This window comes from Micropterus salmoides, unplaced genomic scaffold, assembly GCF_014851395.1.
Source record: "Micropterus salmoides isolate LMB-PRFRI ecotype aquatic unplaced genomic scaffold, ASM1485139v1 Ms_hic_scaffold_1, whole genome shotgun sequence".
Lineage (NCBI taxonomy): Eukaryota > Metazoa > Chordata > Actinopteri > Centrarchiformes > Centrarchidae > Micropterus > Micropterus salmoides.
The window spans coordinates 36,035,753-36,057,304 of record NW_024040040.1 but is presented as its reverse complement, the minus strand read 5'-3'; the positions used below and the strand labels follow the sequence as shown (position 1 = coordinate 36,057,304).

Here is a 21,552-nt window from a genome sequence, read left to right as displayed (position 1 = left end):
TCTGCCAAAAACTATATGCTCTAACATTTGAAGATTTGCTGTTAAAAATAAGTTTGTACAAATATGGCATGTAAGCTGGCATGTCAGTGAATCTCGAAGCAGAACATTACCTGCCTTCACTGTTTTTGTAAACATGGCTTTGAGCAAAAGAGGGCTGAGGAAAAGACGAGAAAGGGAAAGCATGCTTCAACGTGGGGCTAAATTTCCCTGAAAAGCATGCAATGCATCTTAAATCATATTTACAATGCATCGTTTTTACTCTCAACGGAGTTCTTTTTTAATTGTATTGGTTAAAGTTAAGACATTAAAAAGTTTGTCAACAATACCAGACAGACAGACTGACAGAAAGACAGGATGTGTCCATAATATTTCCCAACCCCGACACAGACAGAGTTGCTCAGATTGGTCAACGAACAAAACACTACAAGAATTTTTTTTTTAATATATCAAGCATTGTAGTTGTACCTCCAGACAAATACTGTGATCACCATCATAATCACAACCACCAAAAAGGAAGTTTCCTTGTATTAATGTTAAAAAGGTGTGTGAAACAGCCCAATTGAGGCTAAAAATCAGGTTGAAAAAAAAAATCTTGTAGTGTCCACCATGGCAGACATCTGGGAGGTGCCTGTAGCTTTGGCACAGTTGTGTACAGTTGTGCTCTTCTGTGGTGATCCGTGTGCATTATACTACATTGAAGACCATGGATAGATACTGTTCATATGAAACCTGGATCCAGCCATCCTGGTCTGTGTCGTACCGCCTGAACACGTCTGTCAACCTCTGCGGAAAGGAGGGAAAAAGACATACAGTGTCGTATTAAAACGTCCTTGTTTCAGCACTTTGACAACATCATTTCACGTTTCATGTATTTACTACCATGGTTAACATCCATTCAACACTGGGTGAATAGTATAGGTGTTCTCTTCACATACTACTGAAGATGCAGAACAATCAACACATCAGTCAACACGAAGTCACTTATCAGATCTTGGTCTTAAAAAAAATGCCAGACAAAGTGAATGGCTGACACCTCTAGAGCTACTATATATATAAATTATATATATATATATATATATATATATATATATATATATATATATATATATATATATATATATATATATATATATATATATATATATATATATATATATATATATATATATATATATATATATATATATATATATATATATATATATATATATATATATATATATATATATACACACACACACACACACACACACACATACACTCTATCCTCCTGTACCTGAAAAGCTGCTTCAGCGGCGTTATAATAAACACACATGGCAGCTTCCACTGCAAGTGTGTGTGTGTGTGTGTGTGTGTGTGTGTGTGTGTGTAATTACTAAACTGGAACACACAAGCGGAAGTTACTGCTACAGGAGATTAATAATCTAAAAGGGAAGACTGGAATACGTTTCCTAAATATGCATAATTAAATCTCCCCTTTGAATCATGAATACAAGAGTAGCCTTGTTGTGATTCAAGTGCTAAACGGAAGGACATCCTGTAATCATTTATGTGCATATTTGTGGAGAAAAACTGGATATATCTTATTATATACAGTTTATTTTGATTTAGCGTGAATCTATTACCTGTAGTACAATGCAGCACTGGATGAAGTCATCGAAGGCAACCTGTCCCTTCCTCTGGCGGTCGAACTTCTCTATCAGTGTGTTGTAGAACTGATCTGACAGACGATACCCTGCACACAACAGCAAATAAGACATTAACAATATGCCGCACGTAGTTAGACAGCTCTCAAGTACAAAAGCTGAGCCACTACCACGGCTTTAACTGGAATATATTGATTATGGCGCTTCTGACATTTCCTGAACTTAAACAAAAGCCTTTGGGGATTTTTGCTGTTGCCACTTTTAGACGTAGAAACACAAGAACAAACTGAAGTCATGTGAAGTCAGATACAGCTGTTCCACCAAAGCTAAAGCAAGGCTTCAAATTCTTATTTTAAACATTTTACAGCGATTTGATTGCTAGTTTCTAAACTAGTATGCTGCAATTCTCCACCTGTAAATTCTCAGGCCATCACAATAACAACAGTTTTATTTGCACTTGGCACACTGGAGCTGCATGTCACATATAAAAAAGTACAGAGGGATGATTGTGAACAAAACTTAACAAGTATTTATTGCATCACTCTACATGCATTTTTTATTTGCTTTGTATTTCTCTGTATTCGTAGTTAACTGGCATTTTTAAATCTGGTGTCAGTGACGATTTTCCCCCGCTGATGAACCGGTAGTTCTGTGTTTTATGCCAACCAGCAATGACTGATTTGTCAGAGCTGAAGTGGAGCAACAGTAGCAAGAGCAGCAACTCAGTATGGCACTCTATATACATCATAAGCACGTGTCAGTGTTGTGTAATCACTCTCACTGTTAGAAGGGGGGAGACCAAAGCACCACACTGCAGGTTTAAGGACATAATTGCAAACTATTCCTTTAATAAACAATTACCAGTGGCATGTCGGTCTGTTAGAAGAAACAGGGTTCCTCTAACGACAGAATCTGACCTTTTGACCCAGAGTTTGTTCCTAGAGACAATTATGGGGCCCTCCACCACATTCATCTAATTGAAATGCACAAGCATACATTGCTGCTCACCAAATCCAGTCAGCGCCTGTCTGAGCTCGTTCTTATCAATGAAGCCTGAGTTGTCCCTGTCGTAGGTCCGGAAGATGTTCTGCCAGTCTGTGATGTACTTCCACACGCCAGCGAACTCGTTGAAGTTCACCCCGCCTTTATTTTCCCTGTCGAACATGGCTGAAGAAGAGGGGGAAGGAGGTCAAGAGAGTGATACACACACACAAAACACACAAAACACACACACACACACAAGTCAACGCTGGACAAAGTTGGGATGAATCATGTGACAAGAAATGGCACCACATATAGTTTTAAAGGGCTGTCAGAGAACAGAGAAACTGTGGGTCTCACACTTGACTCACTCCTGCCTCATAAGACTGTGTTATAACTGTAAGAAAACTGCTTGATTCCCCCAACAATACTCCACTCTCCACCCCTGCGATTCAATCCAATTACCCCCCAACAAAGGGAGTGTTATCACAGGATATGCTTCTTGCTGGGGGACTATTAAACAATGGATTTACCGAGCATGGTACAGTGGGAAGGGAAGGCGATGGAATTAAAGGGATTTAATGTGCAAGTCCCACAACAAAAAGGGAACAAAGTACATAGGAGACCGGGGGAAAGATATTTTGTACAGATTTTTTGTCTTAACATGGAAGCAATACATTAAAATGTGCCAGGAGTTTACAGTTAAAAAAGTTTCAGCTTCCAAACAAGATTTAAAAAAATACTAAAGCATATTTACATATCTTTGTGTGGAGCTACAGTCTGACCTACAACAGTGCAGGTAAAACTGCCTCTGCTGCAAATTGCAAATGTCTAAAGAGTGTAAACCAATCAATATTTGGAGTCCGAGGCAGATTTCCTCCAGATGCTCTCTCCTCCTCCTTCTTTTATTGAGGGCTGCAAGTTTCCACTAAAGCAGCAGTTAGTGAAGCCAAAGATAGGTTTGTTGTTTCAGCCCTCAGATTTGTTCAAAACGTAATTAATTTATCCGGTTGTCATGGAGAGGAGGCAAATGAACATCTCGCACAGTCTGAGAACAACAGGCAGCTGTGTAAAAATTAGCTGGGTCAGCGTCAGCAGCTACTTACATATGATGGAGCGCACTGTCACTGGGTTAAAAGGAGTCCATGTGCCTGTGAGACAAAAGAATACCAGTTAAACATACCAGCTCAATGAGACTGCTGGGATCTTTTAGTACCTATTGTAAGAACAAAACAAAACTAAAAACATTTACAATAACTTCACTTTTATAGCAGGTAAAGAAGTATTCAGTAGAGATTTGTAAATTTGCCAGGCACAGAAGTTAAGAGCAGCTGCTGTTGCTAGTATTTTTTGGACCCTTTACTTTAGATCTTCAATGGTTCAATAACATTTTCTCACAATAAATCACTTTAAGTGCCCATATTCATTGTTAAAGACCACTACTGTTTACCAATTTAATAATCTTGTTTTCTCAAATTAATCACCTCATTATATTGGGATAAGAAATGAGAGCAATGTTGATTATTATAATTATCTGTGAAATAATGAATGCTATTCCTTTCACACTGTCGTGGCTTACTGAGGCACTTGGATAGAACATAGCCATTTTTAATGTTATTAGTAACAGCAGTGCTTTTTCCTGCTATGACAAGTCAAAATGTCTGCTGAGGAAAGTTGACATTTAGGTGTAATCAGGTAGGATCAATCAATCAATCAATGGGCTTCATTTTAGTGCTAGGAACAGAAAATAAAGTCTTACCACATGATCTCAGATTACGTGTCAGTGAACAGAAACATTAATGTTCATTTGAAATCTTAAAATCCTTTCTGATATCCAATGGGAGCCAGTGCTAGGTTGCCTAAATTAGGCATCTGTCATCTAAAGTCTGCTGTAATATTTTAGCTTCCCCTGCCAGTGACGTAGACCGATCTGTACATCGACAAATGACGTACTGAAGTCATTGTTCAGTTCCCACAGGAGCCACCCCCACACCAATAATGTACTCATAGGAGGGGAAGATAAACGCTTTCACCAAATGGCAAAAATCCCATTACAGAGGGAGAGGTTGACATATGCATCCTAATATTTCATCACAACTGAAAAAAAAGTAAGTTGCATCTACTTGCTTTCCTAAAGTTGATGATACACAGAGCAACTTTTAGAGCAATCGTGCAGGGCAACGTTGCTGTCAATGGTAATGAGTAAGGATTACTACCGTAATCCCCTTCCCCCACCACTCCGCCACCCGCCCCGCACCGCCGCTATCCGTTCAAAACATAGTCAGACTTGCCACTAGCAAGATTGCCCAGCAACATTGCTCAAAAAGTTTCCCCGTGTATCATCAGCTTAAGAAGCAGTTGAGTTGTGTGACATTTTATGGTCCTTTTTCCCTATAAACACACATTTTTCACCTATAGGACAAACTCTTCAATCATATGAGAGTATACCTGTCATTGATAAGGTCAGAAAGAGACTGACTGGGCTTTAGTTTAGTAAGGTGTTTACCCTTTATAGCCTTCTCTCAACTCTCAAGACATTGATTTATCAGGGCATTTGAATCCTTGCTGACTCACCATCTCACTTTATTACAGGAAGCCCAGTCAAGTTCAGGACCAGAAATAAGGAAGGGTGATCATGGGGGGACGATGCAGAGAGGAGACAAGATTAGAAAATAAGAGGGCACATAAAAGAGAAGAAAGAGAGATAACCAGAAGAGCAAAGGCAACAAAAGCAAAGAGACACAAGGAGAATGAACACAAAACATTTGCGGTTTCGATTTTGTTGCAGCAACCTGAACTCCAGACGACTTCTGCTGACCCAAGATTCCTCCCTTGCAACTCTATCTGCAGACCCCAACACAGGCATCTGCAGAATCATATCATCTGTTCAGCATGGTGTCGAGCCCTTTTCACACTGTGCTGTTCCTCGCTGCAGTTTTGCTATGGCAGCAGCAGGCGTGTCTGCAGTGAGAGTGTATATAACAGCTCTTTGGAGTAGAGGAGCTCATTTCAATAAAAAACCTTGCAGAACAGAAGACATGTTTTATTGCTGATATATTTTGATGTAGATTATATCTTTGACAAAGTCCATAAAGTGTCCAAATAAATGATAAAAGGGTGTTTAGTGTTTGAAGAAGACTCGACATTTCCTTCCTCATGCTTGGTTTGCTTTATTGATGGCTGAGGCTGTCTGGGACTGTGGGTAGAGCTGCTCTGGGACCAGGCATGAGGCTCTTAGAGGAGCTGGGGTTTCAGCCAGAATCTACAATCGTACACTATCTATTGGAGTGCTGATCTAAAACAACAAGCGTTTTACATGTGTTCACATGTGTGACCAATTTGTTGAACCAAGTCAGAGTAACGGCTGTGTTTATTTGCTGCAGTGCAGTCCGATGTCATGTCTCCCACAAGTTGTTTTCTAAATAAAATGAAACACGTTTCTTAACTGATAACAGTATTTTAGAAACTACACAGTAGCTATGGAATGTGTTTCACTAACTGAACGATTTATGGGTATAAACCCTTCCAGACACTAAAGCTGCATATTTTGTAAAGACCTTCATGATGTCCACAGGATGAATCAAACAGACTTTTTACTGTATCGTCTCCATGAGGTTGACATTTGTGGTTTTTAGTGAAATGACGAAACAGCTATTGGATGGATTGCAATGAAATCTGGTTAACACATTCATTTCCCCACCATTGTCATAATTTTGTTGATCTACTGACTTTTTAATATAGCACCAGAATCAGGGAACATTTTTTAATTTGTCCAATAATTTGCAAATAACTGCAAAACTAATGACACTCCCATCAACCTGCTTAAAAGAGAATTTCGATATATTAAAACCTATTTTCACATATGTTGGTGGCAAAATGCCTTGTACTTACTACTCACGTTGACACCAAAATATGTGAAAATAGGGCCTGAGTTAAAAAATACAAAATTAGACTTTTGGCATCAGCATCTTAGAACTGTTTAGGAGCAGGGTGGTCCAGTGGAAAGCATAGTGAGTGCCCACTGCTCCCTTCAGGGATGGGTTAAATGCAAAGAATGAATTTTGCTAAATGTATGTCTGTGACAATAAAGTACCTTTACCTTGTCACTGTTACCATGCTGGCGTTAGCATTTAGCTCAAAGCACCACTATTTTTCTTAGGGATGCACTGAAATTAAAATTCTTGGCCAAATATAATGAAAAATATTCCCAAATGCAGAATACCGAAGAAGTACAATCACATATTTTCCATTTATTTTGCCTGCTTTTACCATTGCATAAATTAAATTGTCAAAATGTTGTTTTTACTCGGTGTTTGCCACAGGATTTGGAGAGACTATGGTGGGTGGGTTCGAGGCCCAAGAGAGTGTTTCCATTTACTTTTAATGTACACAATATGTTTTATACTTTCTGTGAATATAATCAAATTAATCTTATTTCCATACTGTATAGACACCTTAGTTTGAAAACCGGACATCCTCATGCTAAATTCATCAAGTTCGACCAAACTTGATAAATAATGTTGTATGCGGTTCTCGTATCATGTAACATGAAGCCTTAATAGCCTCTCTTCAGGTAGGACTGCCACACTTGTCTTTATAAAGAGAGAAAATTACAGGATAAAGTTGCTAACCTGCCTGTCAGCTCGCACTAGTCCGTTTCAGTGGATTTACCATAAAGGCTTGAATACGTGTGCACTCCAAATTTAGGTGCAGCTAGCTTAATCGCCTTCTTACAAACGAGTGACAGAAACACTCAAAGCGGGTCAGACCGCTTGTTGGCTTTTCTAAGAAGTCAGCCGCAGATGGAGTGGATGTGCTAGGAGACAATTCAGCAGAACAGTGTCTGCAAACGGTGATTTTTGCGTCTTTCTCAGACACTTTAAAATGCTTCCACACTACCGAAATGGGTTACATCAATGTAATTGTTCTGTAAAATGTATCCGGTCTTTTGACGTATTAGGCTGAACACCGAGTGTTTTTTTTTCTATTTTTGGCATCCCTAATTTTTCTACTGCAATTGGTTCCTTATTGGCAGATGTATATAGACTGAAACCGACATGTGCAATAAGCTAATATCAGTCAATGTACACACCTAGCTGATTTATCAGTGTAGCTGTAGAGATCTGACCACGGCTATCCAATCACAAAATGAAATCTGTAAAAAGTCGAATGTAACCATGGCTCCTATCTTTAAGATCATGAAATTTGCTTTCCTTATAACTTACAATGGGAATAGAGGTGCTCCGATCAGGATTTTTTGGGCCGATCACCGACCGCTGAAAGCAGTATCGGCCGATACCGATCACTGGGTCTGTTTGGAGTCTTTTATTTATCATGTAGCATTATACAGTATACTGTATATTTATTTAATTGGTCCTAAAAACAATGTATTAAGTGTTAAAGTTAACAGATAATAATAAATTGTCATGAAATGACAACTGTTTATTTTATTGCAAGGAAACATGGGAAACAAATTCCACTCAATCTGTGTTAGAGACTTAAACCATAGCAGCCTGGTTTCTGTGAATATCTTATAGCTTAACAAATATAGCTTTACTGTGGAATAAACTACAAAAACAGAACAAACGGCATGTTTATAAATTTACTACAACCATAAAAACTGCAACAAAAAAGACTGTAGCCAAAATATTTAGGAGATAAATTAGCACAGGCATCATGAGTCGATGATAAACTCTGAAGTAGCCGCTTTTTATTCTGGAAAGCTCAGGCAGGTTCTGTGGGCTTTAGGGGGGAGAGAGGAGCAGAGAGACGGAGAAGGGCTACAGAGAGGAGTCAAAACTGCCTTCAGTGAGATATGAAAATAAGGAAAATTTAAATAAATGTAACAATTTACAATGTAAATTCCATATTATACAGTCAATTGTTAATATTACATAGGCTACTATATTCATTATAATTTCATATGGTTTGCCATTAGTAGGCTATAGGCCTTATATCTTATCAGTGGATTGTTTTAATTTTTAATCCTTGTGCAGGAAGCACAGTCTACATATCTTACATGTTGCCACCGACTTTACCAGAGGAGAGAGTGGTATTTGATTTCATAAAGGTTAAAAATACGGGAGATTTACAGGGGAACATTTAACGGGTTGATACCGGGTAAGTACGGAAATATACGGGAGATTTACGGGGAAAACGGGAGGGTTGACACGTAGCAAAAGGTCTCCGTTTTTGTAACGAAAACTTAGAGAGATGCAGTCAGTTGATTGAGTGGCGCCGCTCTTTGCATCAGGAAACTGACACTGAAGGATCAGTCTCTCTCTCTGCCTCGTGTGTCTGTTAAACTGCGGTTGCGGGTGGCGTGTGTGAGAGATGAGCACAGCTGCGACAGTTTCACATGATCGCTCCTGCGTGTTGCTCCACTTGTCTGATTGCTGCTCAACTCTAATTGTAAATGATAATGTGGGCGAGTTAATCCCTTCTTGTCTGAGAAGGACTTTGGTGCTAGCTAGCTTTGAAAACCGCTCACACAGCGTAGTGAAACATTTTAGCTGCCGTTGAAAATTTGTCTGGCGAGTATTGCGTCATCTGATCGGCTTTTCTTATCGGCCTTTTTAGCGACCACCGATCAAACTAGTTAAAGCCATTATCGGCCGATTACGATCGGTGACCGATCGATCGGAGCACCCTTAAATGGGAACACTGTTTTCTGTCTCAGCATATCTCAAAATGCTAAATTACAAGATAAATCTACAAGATGGTCAGCCATCAGACAGACAGGGACATCAGAAATCCTTCTGTAACATCTGCATAAATGTTGCTCCAGAATTAGAGCCATCAGAAAAATGACCAAAAGGTGGAGAAAAGAAGGACAAGCTTTGACCTTTCCAGCCACACTGATTCTTTGTGGACACACTTTTCACACCAGTAGCTAGCTGTGAGGTCACCAATGTATGCCAGACAGACTGCGGCTGCCCAGTGTGAGGTGATCAGTATGGTTGAGATGTTTGTGTGCGTCTGACGGCCAACTAGGACAATACACTCTCTGTCTGGTCCACACATTGGGCTCTCTCATTGGTGAGCTCAACTGCAAGTGGTGAGGCGGAGAGAGAGAGAGAGGTGAGGAGGAGGGGAGAGAGGGAACAGAGGAGGTGAGGAGAGAGGCCGGCTGGTGGAAAAACAGAGTGAACTGACCGCAGTGTATACATATACATATGTAACGGCTGTGCTGGAGATCAGTGAGGCACTTATGCGAGCACACATGGACGTGAACTTTTACACACCAAACCTATATTTTCAGCTATTCACCTTACAAAGTCATTTCACACGCTCACACACCCCAAAACACACACAAGTTATATTCTGTTTGCCCAAGGTAATGGTTTGACCTTCAGACGTAAATGATGCTTGCATTTGCTGAAACCTTGTGTTTAAAGTTCTGAAATTCTTATTTTATAACAACTGAGATTATGTATCATGTATACAATAACTAAACACACCATCGCTAATGTGTCATAAAATATTAGAAACAGTCACTAGCCAGTGGGTCTGTCAGCAAGTCATTCTCAGTTTCTGTTTGTTTTTGTGCTTCAGTCATGATGTGTGAGACACAGACTTGGGCTCAAGGAATCTCAATCACTCATAAAAAGCACTGGTGCCTCAGACCAGAGGAATTACAGGGTGTGACATAGTCAGTGAGTGCATGAAGCATCTCGCCTACTGTTCAGCTAAAACAGGAACGGCTAAGCAGGAAGATTGAAGATTGATAACAGGGAAACTCAATCAATGCTCACTGCCATCTAACTCCTGCAATGCTACAGATGTAGAAGTAAAGGTAAGAGTTATTGAACAGCTCTGTGAGTCCTGCCATTCAGCCAACTCTGCAGTCTGCACAGCAAGCCCATGCTCTCTCAATCGTATCAGCAATTTTAGTGGCTATTACTGCTCCTACACACTTAAATAAATAACTCGAGGAGGAGTATAAATCTGTGCGCGCGGGAGAGAGAGGGGGAACATGATGCCAAGTTGGTTTGATGTCTACTCACACTGCTGAAACTCCATATTTATAGCAAATGGCGCAGCTACAAGGCATTCACGCAACACAGACATGTACATACATGTCAGGGGCGTAAAGCCAATCAATGTCTCATCAGGGATGATCCATTCTCGCACCCAGGACTGATAGAGGGATGGAGAGAGGGAAGAGAAGAGGGAGGGCGAATAGAGTAGAAGAAAAAGAGTAGAAAAAGTCAGGGAGCATGGGAGAGAGACAAAGAGACAGAGGACACAGCAGGCGCTGAGACGGTACCATAGACTCCTGAGGAGAGGAGAGATACAAGAGGATAGAAGGACATACGAGAGGAGAGAAGGAGATGTTTTTTTGCAGTATTCTACACCAGGCTTAGCTTGTTTCTGGTTTTGGAAAGAAGTAAAGTAGGAGCAATACAAATACAACTCATTCATAACATCCATCATCCATCCATCCATCGTCAGCCGCTTATCCTGCGTACAGGGTTGCGGGGTCATTCATAACATTGGTTTCTAATTTAATCTTGTGTGAGGAGAACAAGGCTGCAGTCACAAACGTCACGTTCTAGCTAGGCCTCAAACGTTAGGCCTGCAAAACTAACGTTTGATATCATGAAGACAGCAAAGTTAACCATGGCGTGCTGTCAATAAGAAAACAACTTGTATCTAAAGTTTTTGTTTTCAGGCACAGAGCAGTTATATTCCTGAGACACTGCCTGATTAAATGAAGTACAATAAAAAATTTCAAATTGCATTATGGTAAACAGTAGGCGAGGTACACTTGTCTGATGCATACTGGAGATACAGTTTGTAACACAAGGAAAAGTGACATCTTCACAGTAAGAACAAAGCCTGACAAGAGTCAAAACACCCGACAAAAGAGAACCTGGGTTAGAAACAATTAAAAATATCCCGCGCTGTTGGCAGATTTTCTCACTTTGAAAAAAAAATGTTTCTCAGCAAAAGATTAAAGAACCTGTCCACAAAGTAGGACAGAAACGTGGAAAGGGAGGCAAAAATATTTCACAAATGGAAAAATACAGGTATTGAAGGCAGAGTACTGAAAGGAGAAATGAGAAGAAGAGAGTGTATGTGGTGCAGGAACAGCAGAGGACAGAGGACTGTAAGCAGCAACCCTAACCCTAACCCCTGCATCGCTCCCCATCATCTAGGGCCCCGACACTCTACTCCCCCAAGGGAGGAGGAGAAAAAAAGAGGGGAAAAAAAAGAATTAGATGACAAAGAAAGAGGTCATGAGGGACAACATGGCAGACAAAGCTTTGTTGATGGTGTGAAACTGAATAAACGGAAGCAGCGTTTGCAGGTTCAGTAGAGCCACCACAAACAGGCAGACAGGGCAGGGCTGGTGGCTCTAGCGAGCGAACTGCGTGACAGGATGCAGTGCGGCGTGTGTTCGGCTTCACTGGCTGTGGTTCAGATCACAGTGAGCCTGACGAACAGGCGGAGGCTGGACCGGGAAAACCTGCCGTTCACTACACGCACACGCACAGTAAGGTGTACATGTACAGTCTGTAAAAAACAGCAAGGCTACGCACAGACCCTTGGCATAAATGCAGACATAAATGAACAACACTCACACATGCTTTAGATAAACACACGTGTTTATGCATGCACAAAACACACTCCACTCGCGCGTAATCAGTATGCTGAGCCAGAGCCACTGCGCAGCTTGATAACAGCTTCTTTCACTGCTGCTGCTGGCTTCTTTTTTCTCCTCCTCTGAAGTGGCTAGGAAAAAAGGAGGTTTCTGATGGGAGTATAATCTGCTCAATCTGCTTTGAAAAGCTGCCTGAGCGGTTCAGCCACTCTGATGGGGAGCACATTATATTTTAATGAGAAGACAAACATCAACATGTGCTACAGTTTCTGGGCATCCGAAATATACGTCTCATTAATCAGCATCATGTTTCAGCCGTGCTGTCTTTGTGAGATAGGTCAAGAAGCGATGCTGGCGCAATGTTTGTGTGTGGGCATGAATGCAGATATTTTAACCAGCCACAGTCCAAGCAACTGCAAAACTGACTCCACTGGCCAGGATTGGAGCAGACAAGATGATCTGTATCATTTATGCAACATGGTTCCGCAGACGGCCTTGCAGAATCACGAGTTTCTTTGTTTAGAAAGGTCCCCGGTGGGAAGTGAACCCTTAATCCTGTTTGAATCCTCCTACTCCTCTTGAGCTACCCAGGACCAAGAACGATTACACTTCCATCACTGGCAGCGGCACTTCTCATGTTCTACCCCTGGGTCATTTTCATGCTGACTTTTTAAGTTATTTAATCTCAAGTCTTAAATCTCTCTCAGATCAACTCCCATCCTGCAGCACAGAAAACACTCAGCTGGATTACAATTTCACATATATCCATAAATCATTTTTAAGCACCGGGGAGGAACTTTTGTTTTAGGGCCAAAGTTTAAGAGTCATAGTTCCAACTAAACGTAATTATTTTATTGTCTCCAATACTAGCTACCTTTTGTGTGAATATAATAAAACTATGATTATTTATGATGAAGTTATGCAGTCTCTCAGGGAGGTTCAAGGAAAAATGTTGTTCCAAGGGACAAGATAAAAAAATAAAAAGCCTCCTTCAGTATTTCAGTGTGTCAGATACATATTTAATCACCATTTACAAGCAAAACATTTTATGATATCGGACTCGGTATCAGCAGATACCCTAAATTAAAGGACTCGGTTTGGAAATTGGGCAGAGGCCAAAAAAACCTTGATTGGGACATCCCTAATTATTACAAAAAATCTAAGATCAGACTGACAATTGCAACAGATCCCTGTTTTAGATGCTTAGCTTACGCTCATGGACAAGCAAGACAGATGTTAGATGTATGCTTTATTATTCCTATTCTCAAACAGCATGTTTCACTTTTAACATTACAAGCAAAACAGCTTTTGGGATGAAGACTAACCAGTCTGTTCAAGCAAACAAAATACCATCTCAATGCCAGTTCGGCTGGAGCTGGGCTTAATCCCATCCAAGGACAAGCAGGGTGGAGACGCTAACGTTAGCCTACACTCAGTACAAATGCTAGCCATGAACAGGGCCTTTTTAACCAGTAACCACACAAAATAATGTAGTATGAAATGCCCCTGGCCTTGGAAGTTACACTGGGTTAAAAAAAAAGAGGCAGAGCGGGAGAAATAAAAATGTGAAAAGGGCTGAGAAGACAGGAGAATGACAGATGGATGGAGACGAGGGAAGGCAGAGCAGTGGGAACAGAGCACAAATGGTCAGAAATAAGGAGACAGAAACAAAAAAGGGAGTGGCACAGCAGCCAGATCCAGATACATACCATTCGATAAGGCCTGCTGAAGCTCTGAGTCTGATATCACTCCACTGCGGTCCTTGTCGACCCTGGGGAGGAAAACACTGATTAGATACCTGCATTAACCACTTCACACACCCACACAATAGGAGCGGGCATCAGCACTCGCAAGTTGAAACTTTATCCTCCTGAGCGCATGTCAGTATTTCAACGGTCCACTGAGAATGAATGGAGTCCTGTGATCAGGACACACAAGGCAGCTTGTACGCTTGTGGCTCCCCTGAGACTGTGTGTGTGAACGTGTGTGTGTTTTCATCCTGAGACAGCGAAGTGAAACTGATTGTCTCCGCACAAGTATCTTGTAGTGACACCAGCATACTGTCAGCTTACAAGACTTGCAGGCAGAGCAACATATTTTTAAGGCTGCAAATGAAACCAAAACTAAAAGCAGCTTAGGGCTTTAGAGAAGTGTTCTCAAGGCAACCCATAACGTTACATAAAAGAGCTTAAAGGGGTGTCTGGTGGCCGATTTGAAACAATAATTTTATTTATCAAAACTAATCTACAACAATTTTGCTGAAACAAACAATCATTCTCTGGTTCCAGCCTTACAAACTCTGTTTTCTGCCGTCCCTCTCTGGTAACATTTACCAGAAAAGAGCTCTTAAATATTTCAACTGCTCACACTATTTCACCGCTCTTTATCAAACCTGGAACTTTCTCTGAGTTATTAGTTGGAGGAGCAGCAGCTCTGTATGGGATATACCGGAGGCGCCGAAGGGGAAAACGTGCAGGCGTACTGGGTAAAGTGAGACAGCGGGGTTTTCGCACTGCACTTCCTTCTGTCCACTCTGTTTCTATATAAACGAAGATTGGTGCACAGACGTCCCAGTGTTCATGCAGCCCTCACTTAGAGTCATTATTCATTAACTGTAAACCTTTTTACTCACCACGGGAGTTTTCCTCGTTTGTTCTGGTCACTGTTTACATTCCACCTCAGGCCTGTGTTAGCGGGGCGTTACTACACCTGGCCGACCAGATAACTAACGTGGAGAAAAAAATCCAGACTCCCTGCTCATTATTCTTGGGGACTTCAACAGAGCAAACTTCAGCCGTGAACTTCCAAAGTACAGACCGCATATTAAGTGTCCCACCAGGGTCACTAACATGCTGGACCACTGCTACACAACATTAAAGGACGCCTATCGCTCTGTTCACCGTGCAGCTTGGGACTCTCTGATCACTGTCTGGTTCATCTTATCCTGACATACAGGCAGCGACTGAAATCTGCTAAACCTGTTGCAAAGAGTGTGAAAATATGGACCAACAGGTCAAAGCTGGATTTACAGGCCTGCTTTGACTGCACTGACTGAAGTGTTTTTGAGGCTTCAGCCACCGACCAGGTCGAACTAACTGACACTGTGACATCTTACATCAGCTTTTGTGAGGACATGCGTGTGCAGACTAAAACCTTCCACACATACAACAACCAAAAACCCTGGTTCACAGCGAAACTCAGACAGCTTCGTCACACTAAAGAGGAGGTCTTCAGAAGTGGGAACAGAGTCCTGTATAACCAGGCCAGGAAAACACTGACTAAAGAGATCAAAGCAGCTAAAGCCTAGTTCACACTACACAATTTTAAGCCCAATTTTCATTTTGTCAGCGAGCTCGGTGACCGTCGGCCTGTGATCAGTGATCGGTCGGCAGTCGCCAGTCTTATGTGCGAACTACCCAAGGACGCGTCAAAACGGCTCCCCCGCACATTTCTGACACATCGCCGACGTCTGCCAGATATCTAGCATGCCAAATATCTGGAAGAGTCGGCTGACTTGACATCCACATCCAGCCAATGAGAGCAGGCAGCTACTTTTCACCGTTAAACACTTGTTACTCACCTCCAGCTCTCTGTAGCTCAGACAATCCCTGCTACCTGCGTGTGCTAATCCATTCTTTCACTCATAGGTTTTGTCTTTCTAATTCCTATCTTTATAATAACAAACCGCTGTTTCGTGTGTAGGTGTGTGCCATTTCCCGTTTCACATTTCACGTGTGTTTTCTTGGCAAAACGTGGTTTGGAGACCAGCGTCGGGTGAGAGAGTCGCTGTCAGCTCACGTAGTGTGAGACACCCTGTCACTGATCAGCCACATAGTGTGAACACCACAACGACTTCAGACTTCTGTCACAAGACAGCAAATTGTGTAGTGGGAACAGCACAGCCATCGGCCGACGCTGAAAATCATGTATCACGAGCCTTAAGAGGAGCTATGCTGAAAAGCTAGAAAACAGCTTTGGTCGGCAGCGTTTCTAAACTTTTTGGGTCTTCGTTTTCACCGTTTTAGTCTGGACAGGAGGTGCAAACGTAGCAAAAGGTCTCCGTTTTAATTCGAAAACGCAGTAGTGTGGACGAGGCCTAAATGACTGCAGGCCTGTTGCCCTGACATCTCATGAAGTGCTTTGAAAGACTGGTGTTGGCCCACCTGAAGGACATTACAGGCCCCTTGCTGGACCCCCTGCAGTTTGCCTACAGGGCAAACAGGTCAGTGGATGATGCAGTCAACTTGGGACACTCTCCAGGGAGGGGCAAGGATCCTGTTTGTGGACTTCATCCTCAACACCAAACTCACCCAGCTTATTGTGTCAGCCTCCACCTGTCAGTGGATCACAAACTTCCTGACTGACAGGAGTCAGCAGGTGAGGCAGGGAAATATCACATCCAGACTATTAGCACTGGCTAATATTTAAGCTCGGCATTCAATACCATCACCCCCCCCCCCCTCCCCGGACACAACCTGTTCCAGCTTCTCCCCTCTGGTAGGCACTACAGAGCACTGTACGCCAAAACCAACAAACTCAGGAACAGTTTCTTCCCACAAGCCATCACTCAGATGAACAGCTGACTTCTGACTCACAGTGTCAGGAACAATTCCTGTGCAATAACACAGTAACTCTGTCTCTAATCAGCCACCTGTTTACTGGCTAACACTTTTTATTTATTCATCATTCTCTATTTCAGAGCTGTTCATACTGTTATATTGTATATACTGTACACCAAATCCACCTACCTCATGTACCTGCACATAATACATATTTATTTCAGCATCCTTTGCACTATGCTCATTGCACTATTGTCTCAATATGTCAATATTGTTTTTGTTTATAGTGTGTATATATATATATATATATATATATATATATATATATATATATATATATATATATATATATATATATATATATATATATATATATATATATATATATGTGTGTGTGTGTGTGTGTGTGTTCTCTATACTGTAGCCTATGTCTGATTTTATTATTCTATTATTGTATAAGTAAGCATATTGTTAGCAATGTACAATCCAGAGTCAAATTCCTCATATGTGTACGCATACCTAGCAATAAAAGCTGATGCTGATTCTGAATAAGTGCCAAATTAACATGTATGAATAAGTGTGATCTGATGTTTTTATCACTTTTAATAACCTCTAGAAGTCATGTGTTTCTTCTTGTGCTTGGTCTGAGTTAAAGTAGAGTTTAGAAATACTTTCTGGACATGTCGTCATCACCTGACCATCATCCAGCAGTTATAGGTCAAATATCCCAGCAGTTTGGAAAGAGCAAGCACGAGGGAAACCCCCTCAGATAAAAAGACATTGTTTGGTTGTTCCTAAATATAAGGCAGCTGACAATGTAACTCTATACACTTACAAAACTCCAGAGTTTGCCTCTGCGATGCTGAGACATAAAAACATTAACAGGCTGGACTGTGACACAAATAACGGGCCTCACAGTTTGAAATGCAGCTTAGTCAGACCGCCAGTGACTCAGTCGTTACTTAGTAACCTGCTTGGGCCAATCGCAGAGAGGAAAAGGGAGGGGAAACAGGGTACTCAACCACAGGACCCCCAGCCCAGAGCTGACTTTGTTGGCTGGGCTTCCGCTGCCAGCTGTGACGATTTATGTGCGGTTGCATCTCCATGTCTGCAGCCTTCGTGGCTTTCTACACTGCGATCAGCTATATGTCTGTGCATTCTCCTCAATGTACCTTCCCCCCACCTAAATAAAGAAAAACAAACCTAAGGAGACCTGTGTCGTACCCTTGGGCGAGAAAAACACCTCACAGCATGCCTCCATAAATGAGAGCTTTGTCACGGTGAAGGTGAGGAGTGGTTGGGTCGGTGCAGGCAGTTGGGGCACCCAGCCTTTACCAAACACTGATAGATGAACTCAAAGAAGCATGTGTGTACATTTTGTGCTCTCTGCTTTTCTCACACCTCACGCCACCGTCTTCCTCTCAGCCTCAGGTAAAGTTACCTCGACAGAGTATTAAGCGGGCTGAAAAAGTGAAAACTCCCTCTTGCCCACAACACAGACAGTTTAGCATCTGGCGTTTCCATCTCCACCCGGTTAAATACTGAGCTTGTATGTGAAACAGCAGGACAGAATTAAACACTATGGCTGAGTCTGTTAGTCTGCTCAGATTTTCCCATGTATCACTGTTTCCTATTAAGCAATCAGGTTGTAATATGGCCTGAGGAACAAAGGCCGCCCTACTTTCCACATAAACGGTCCAAAAAGTAAGGCGATGTCACTGTGGCTCCCATAGCGGAGAAGAGAAACATCCAAATTCAAGCTGCATTCGCAAAACCTTGTATTCAACAGTCAGTTTCCATTGCTACTTTTTTGTACTTTTAAGTTTTTTTAATCCACGGGTCTGTTTCTAATAAGAGTCCACATGTTTCAGGTACCACGTCAGTATTTCATGTATGTAAAAACCTCCCTCACTCCTGTTCACTGATTCTAGATGAACAAAATCTCCTCCCTACAAGTTCTTATTTGTTTCTAACAAGTTTGAATATGTTGTCATTCCATAAAAGTCCAGCATTCACCCCATGTGGTGAACATGTTCATAGCAACAAATCTCTTTTGAAGGGTTGGGTGCAAGCATTTTTGTCATACCAACAACATTCTTCAGCAAGCAGACAAAACAGGGGATAATGACTTCTTCATGATTCATTCAGTGCCAAGAAGCTGAACACATCTAAGAAACAGACTAAATTTAGTGGCCGACTAGAGCACGACTGCAGCCTGCCTTCACCGTTCGCTGTGCAAAACACCTTGAGAAGGAACGACTCAGTGTCTCCTCCTGTCATGACTAAACAGGATAAAGACAGTTTACATGTGACTTAAGATGAATGGATTACCAAAGACAAGAGCAACAGTGGGACGGGTGAGTCACAGATTGAGACGCCTCCCGCGTCAACTGTGCTCTATTGACTCCGATCACATGACTGAGGGAACTCCAGCACGGCTCTGCCAGATATTCAGCCAAGAGGCAGCAGATGAGGCAGCATGATGCTCGAGTGAGGGATGACTCCGTATGTGTTCACGTGTGTCATGATAGCGAAGAGAAGAAGTGCTGTCTGCGTGACTGTGAATGAAAGGTTGTGTATGTGGGAGAAAGATAGAGAGACAAAGAAAAGGGCAAAACGTGTACATCCAACTGGATTTCTAAGGGGGGGTTTGCGCCATACATAAATAATTCGTTAAGGGTGTTTCAAGCCTTGTGCAGCATCTCAATGTTGTGAGAAAAAATGATCTGCAGTATTACATAACTCTATCGAATACTACTACCAGGGGCCAAAGCATGTGAACTATTTCCCTCAGCGCCTGCTCTTGTGACCTTCTTGGCTGCTGACACTCTTTTGACTACGGTAAAACTGATGACTATCAGTAGCTGAAAGCTGCCACGGACACTGTAACATCAGCTCAGTGTGTGCTTATAATGCTGGACAGAGCTTTCCAATGTGTTCATGTGTTCATGTCAGCTTCCCACAAACACACTGCGTCATTCAGACTCACAACTCTCTGATTTTTTTAGGAAACCCCCTCTCAGAGGATTTTTTTACTACTGACTTGGTGCAGACACAGGCAGGCGACAGATTAATTCATGAAATATTCTCTCATATCTTGATTTATAAGTGAAAAATCTTAACTTGAACTGCTTCTGCTGGGAGAACCCAGAACAAAAAGCCTTCAAGGACTCCTGGAGGTCCTTTGACCCCAGTTTGTAAACTCTCATTGCTGTAGAAGACAGTTCACTGACTGAGTCAGCTGGTTTCTTCATTTCAAGACAACATAACGCCAATTATAAAGCGTTGTGACACTGATAGTTTAATTAATCTAATGTATAGTAATGTAACCAGCGGAGTGACGTGCAATAGCTACTGGCTAACTGTTATGTGTTGTTCACTGTGCACTAGTCTTTCCAGGAAGCGCCACAACTGAGAGGTAACCTTAGTACTGAGAGACAAATCACTCATTTCACTGCGGAGCGCTGCTCCCAGCCAACAATAGTTATACAGACACAAGAGTAAACACAAAAATCGAGCTGTCTCCGCCACCCAGACCCACTCTCTTCCTCTCCGCGCCCTGAACGACAGCAGTTTCCACTGCGGAGCGAAGTGAGAGACAAGCAGACAGCAGCGGCACAAGCCGCGGTTCCCCACTCACCTCTGAAAGATATTCCACAGAAAGCCCTGGTCCGGGGGGGCGTTGATGTGTGGGGGAGCTTTGTACGGACTGTGGTACGCCATTTTAAAGGGAATGCTCTGTCAAAATGTGTCTAAGTAAGGCCGACAGACTGCTCCCCCTCCTGCCGTAGTTTCTTCTCTGAGCGGCTTCAATGAGACTCCACCACCCGACGTTCACGCCCGCCCTCTCGCGCACAGAGGCGGGGCCAATTATTCACCACTACCCATAAGGATGGTGACGTCACACTTCCCTCTCCTTTGAAAATACTAAATATTTAGGGATACAAGCACCTATTGTTTATGTTCTCTTTCTTCTTATTTCTTTCTAGAAGTGTTTGGGGTCTGAAACACTCCTTAATATGAGTTTAGTCAGAATATAATTCAAACTGGGTGTAAAAGGACTGAACAGCAATGCAAGTGTGTAACACACACACAGCATCTCCCACAGGATATCTCACAAAGCAAAGTCCATGACCAAAATAAAACATAAAAAACATATTGTTTCTGTCTGAGCTGATAGTTGAGACACGCCCTGCAGTATTTTCAGCACCTATCCCCTGGTGTCCAATTGTCTTTAACCCAGCGCACCAGTTCTCCCTTATTTAATGTCAATGCAGAATCCCTTTCAACAACTTGTTGAGAAAATACCTGAAGAGCTTTTCTCCTGGAGATTTTAAGATGTGGGCGGAAGCACAGTGGAGATGTGGAGACACAGTTTTCTCAATGGAGAAAAGGCAAAAACTATAAACCCTTTCTGCAAAATGTTTTCTTTAGGGTGCATGGCATACTGGTCTATTGAGACTAAGGCCTGGTATCCTTGCCTACTCTGTAATTATAACTATTAGCCCAAATGATCACTTGGTGACTGCTCAGACAAGGAATTTGGAAGTTATTAGTGTCAAGTCATTCAAAACAATTTTACTATATAGCACAAAATCATTGTCTAAGAGGGCTTTACAACCTGCACAACATACGAGAGACCCTCTGCCCTTACACACTTAATTCACGTAAGGGAAAAAAAAAACTTTTACAGGAAACAAATGGGAGAGGACACCAGAAATAACAACAGAGGGGAGATACAATAACATATACATACAGT

At 41.9% G+C, this 21,552-nt stretch overlaps 1 protein-coding gene across 1 annotated transcript; it reads right to left on the bottom strand.

The window, feature by feature from the left end:
- Window positions 1-416: 416 nt before the first annotated feature.
- On the bottom strand, window positions 417-20,610 carry pdcd6 (programmed cell death 6). The gene is made up of 6 exons (XM_038725768.1): window positions 20,434-20,610; window positions 13,944-14,005; window positions 3,734-3,778; window positions 2,655-2,813; window positions 1,626-1,735; window positions 417-783 (listed from the first exon to the last, which is right to left on the bottom strand). Exons 1-6 carry the CDS (start codon window positions 20,514-20,516, stop codon window positions 685-687), a joined length of 558 nt encoding a protein of 185 aa, XP_038581696.1. The 5' UTR covers window positions 20,517-20,610; the 3' UTR covers window positions 417-684.
- Between the last annotated feature and the right edge of the window lie 942 nt (window positions 20,611-21,552).

What these genes read in the sequence shown, in the direction of transcription:
- pdcd6 (XM_038725768.1), bottom strand. Translation starts at nt 20,516, where the DNA reads ATGGCGTACCACAGTCCGTACAAAGCTCCCCCACACATCAACGCCCCC. An exon ending in CTGTGGAATATCTTTCAGAG is followed by an intron (nt 14,006 to 20,433) that starts GTGAGTGGGGAA and finishes TTTCCTCCCCAG; the next exon opens with GGTCGACAAGGACCGCAGTG. An exon ending in ACAGGCGCTGACTGGATTTG is followed by an intron (nt 1,736 to 2,654) that starts GTGAGCAGCAAT and finishes TGTTGTGTGCAG; the next exon opens with GGTATCGTCTGTCAGATCAG.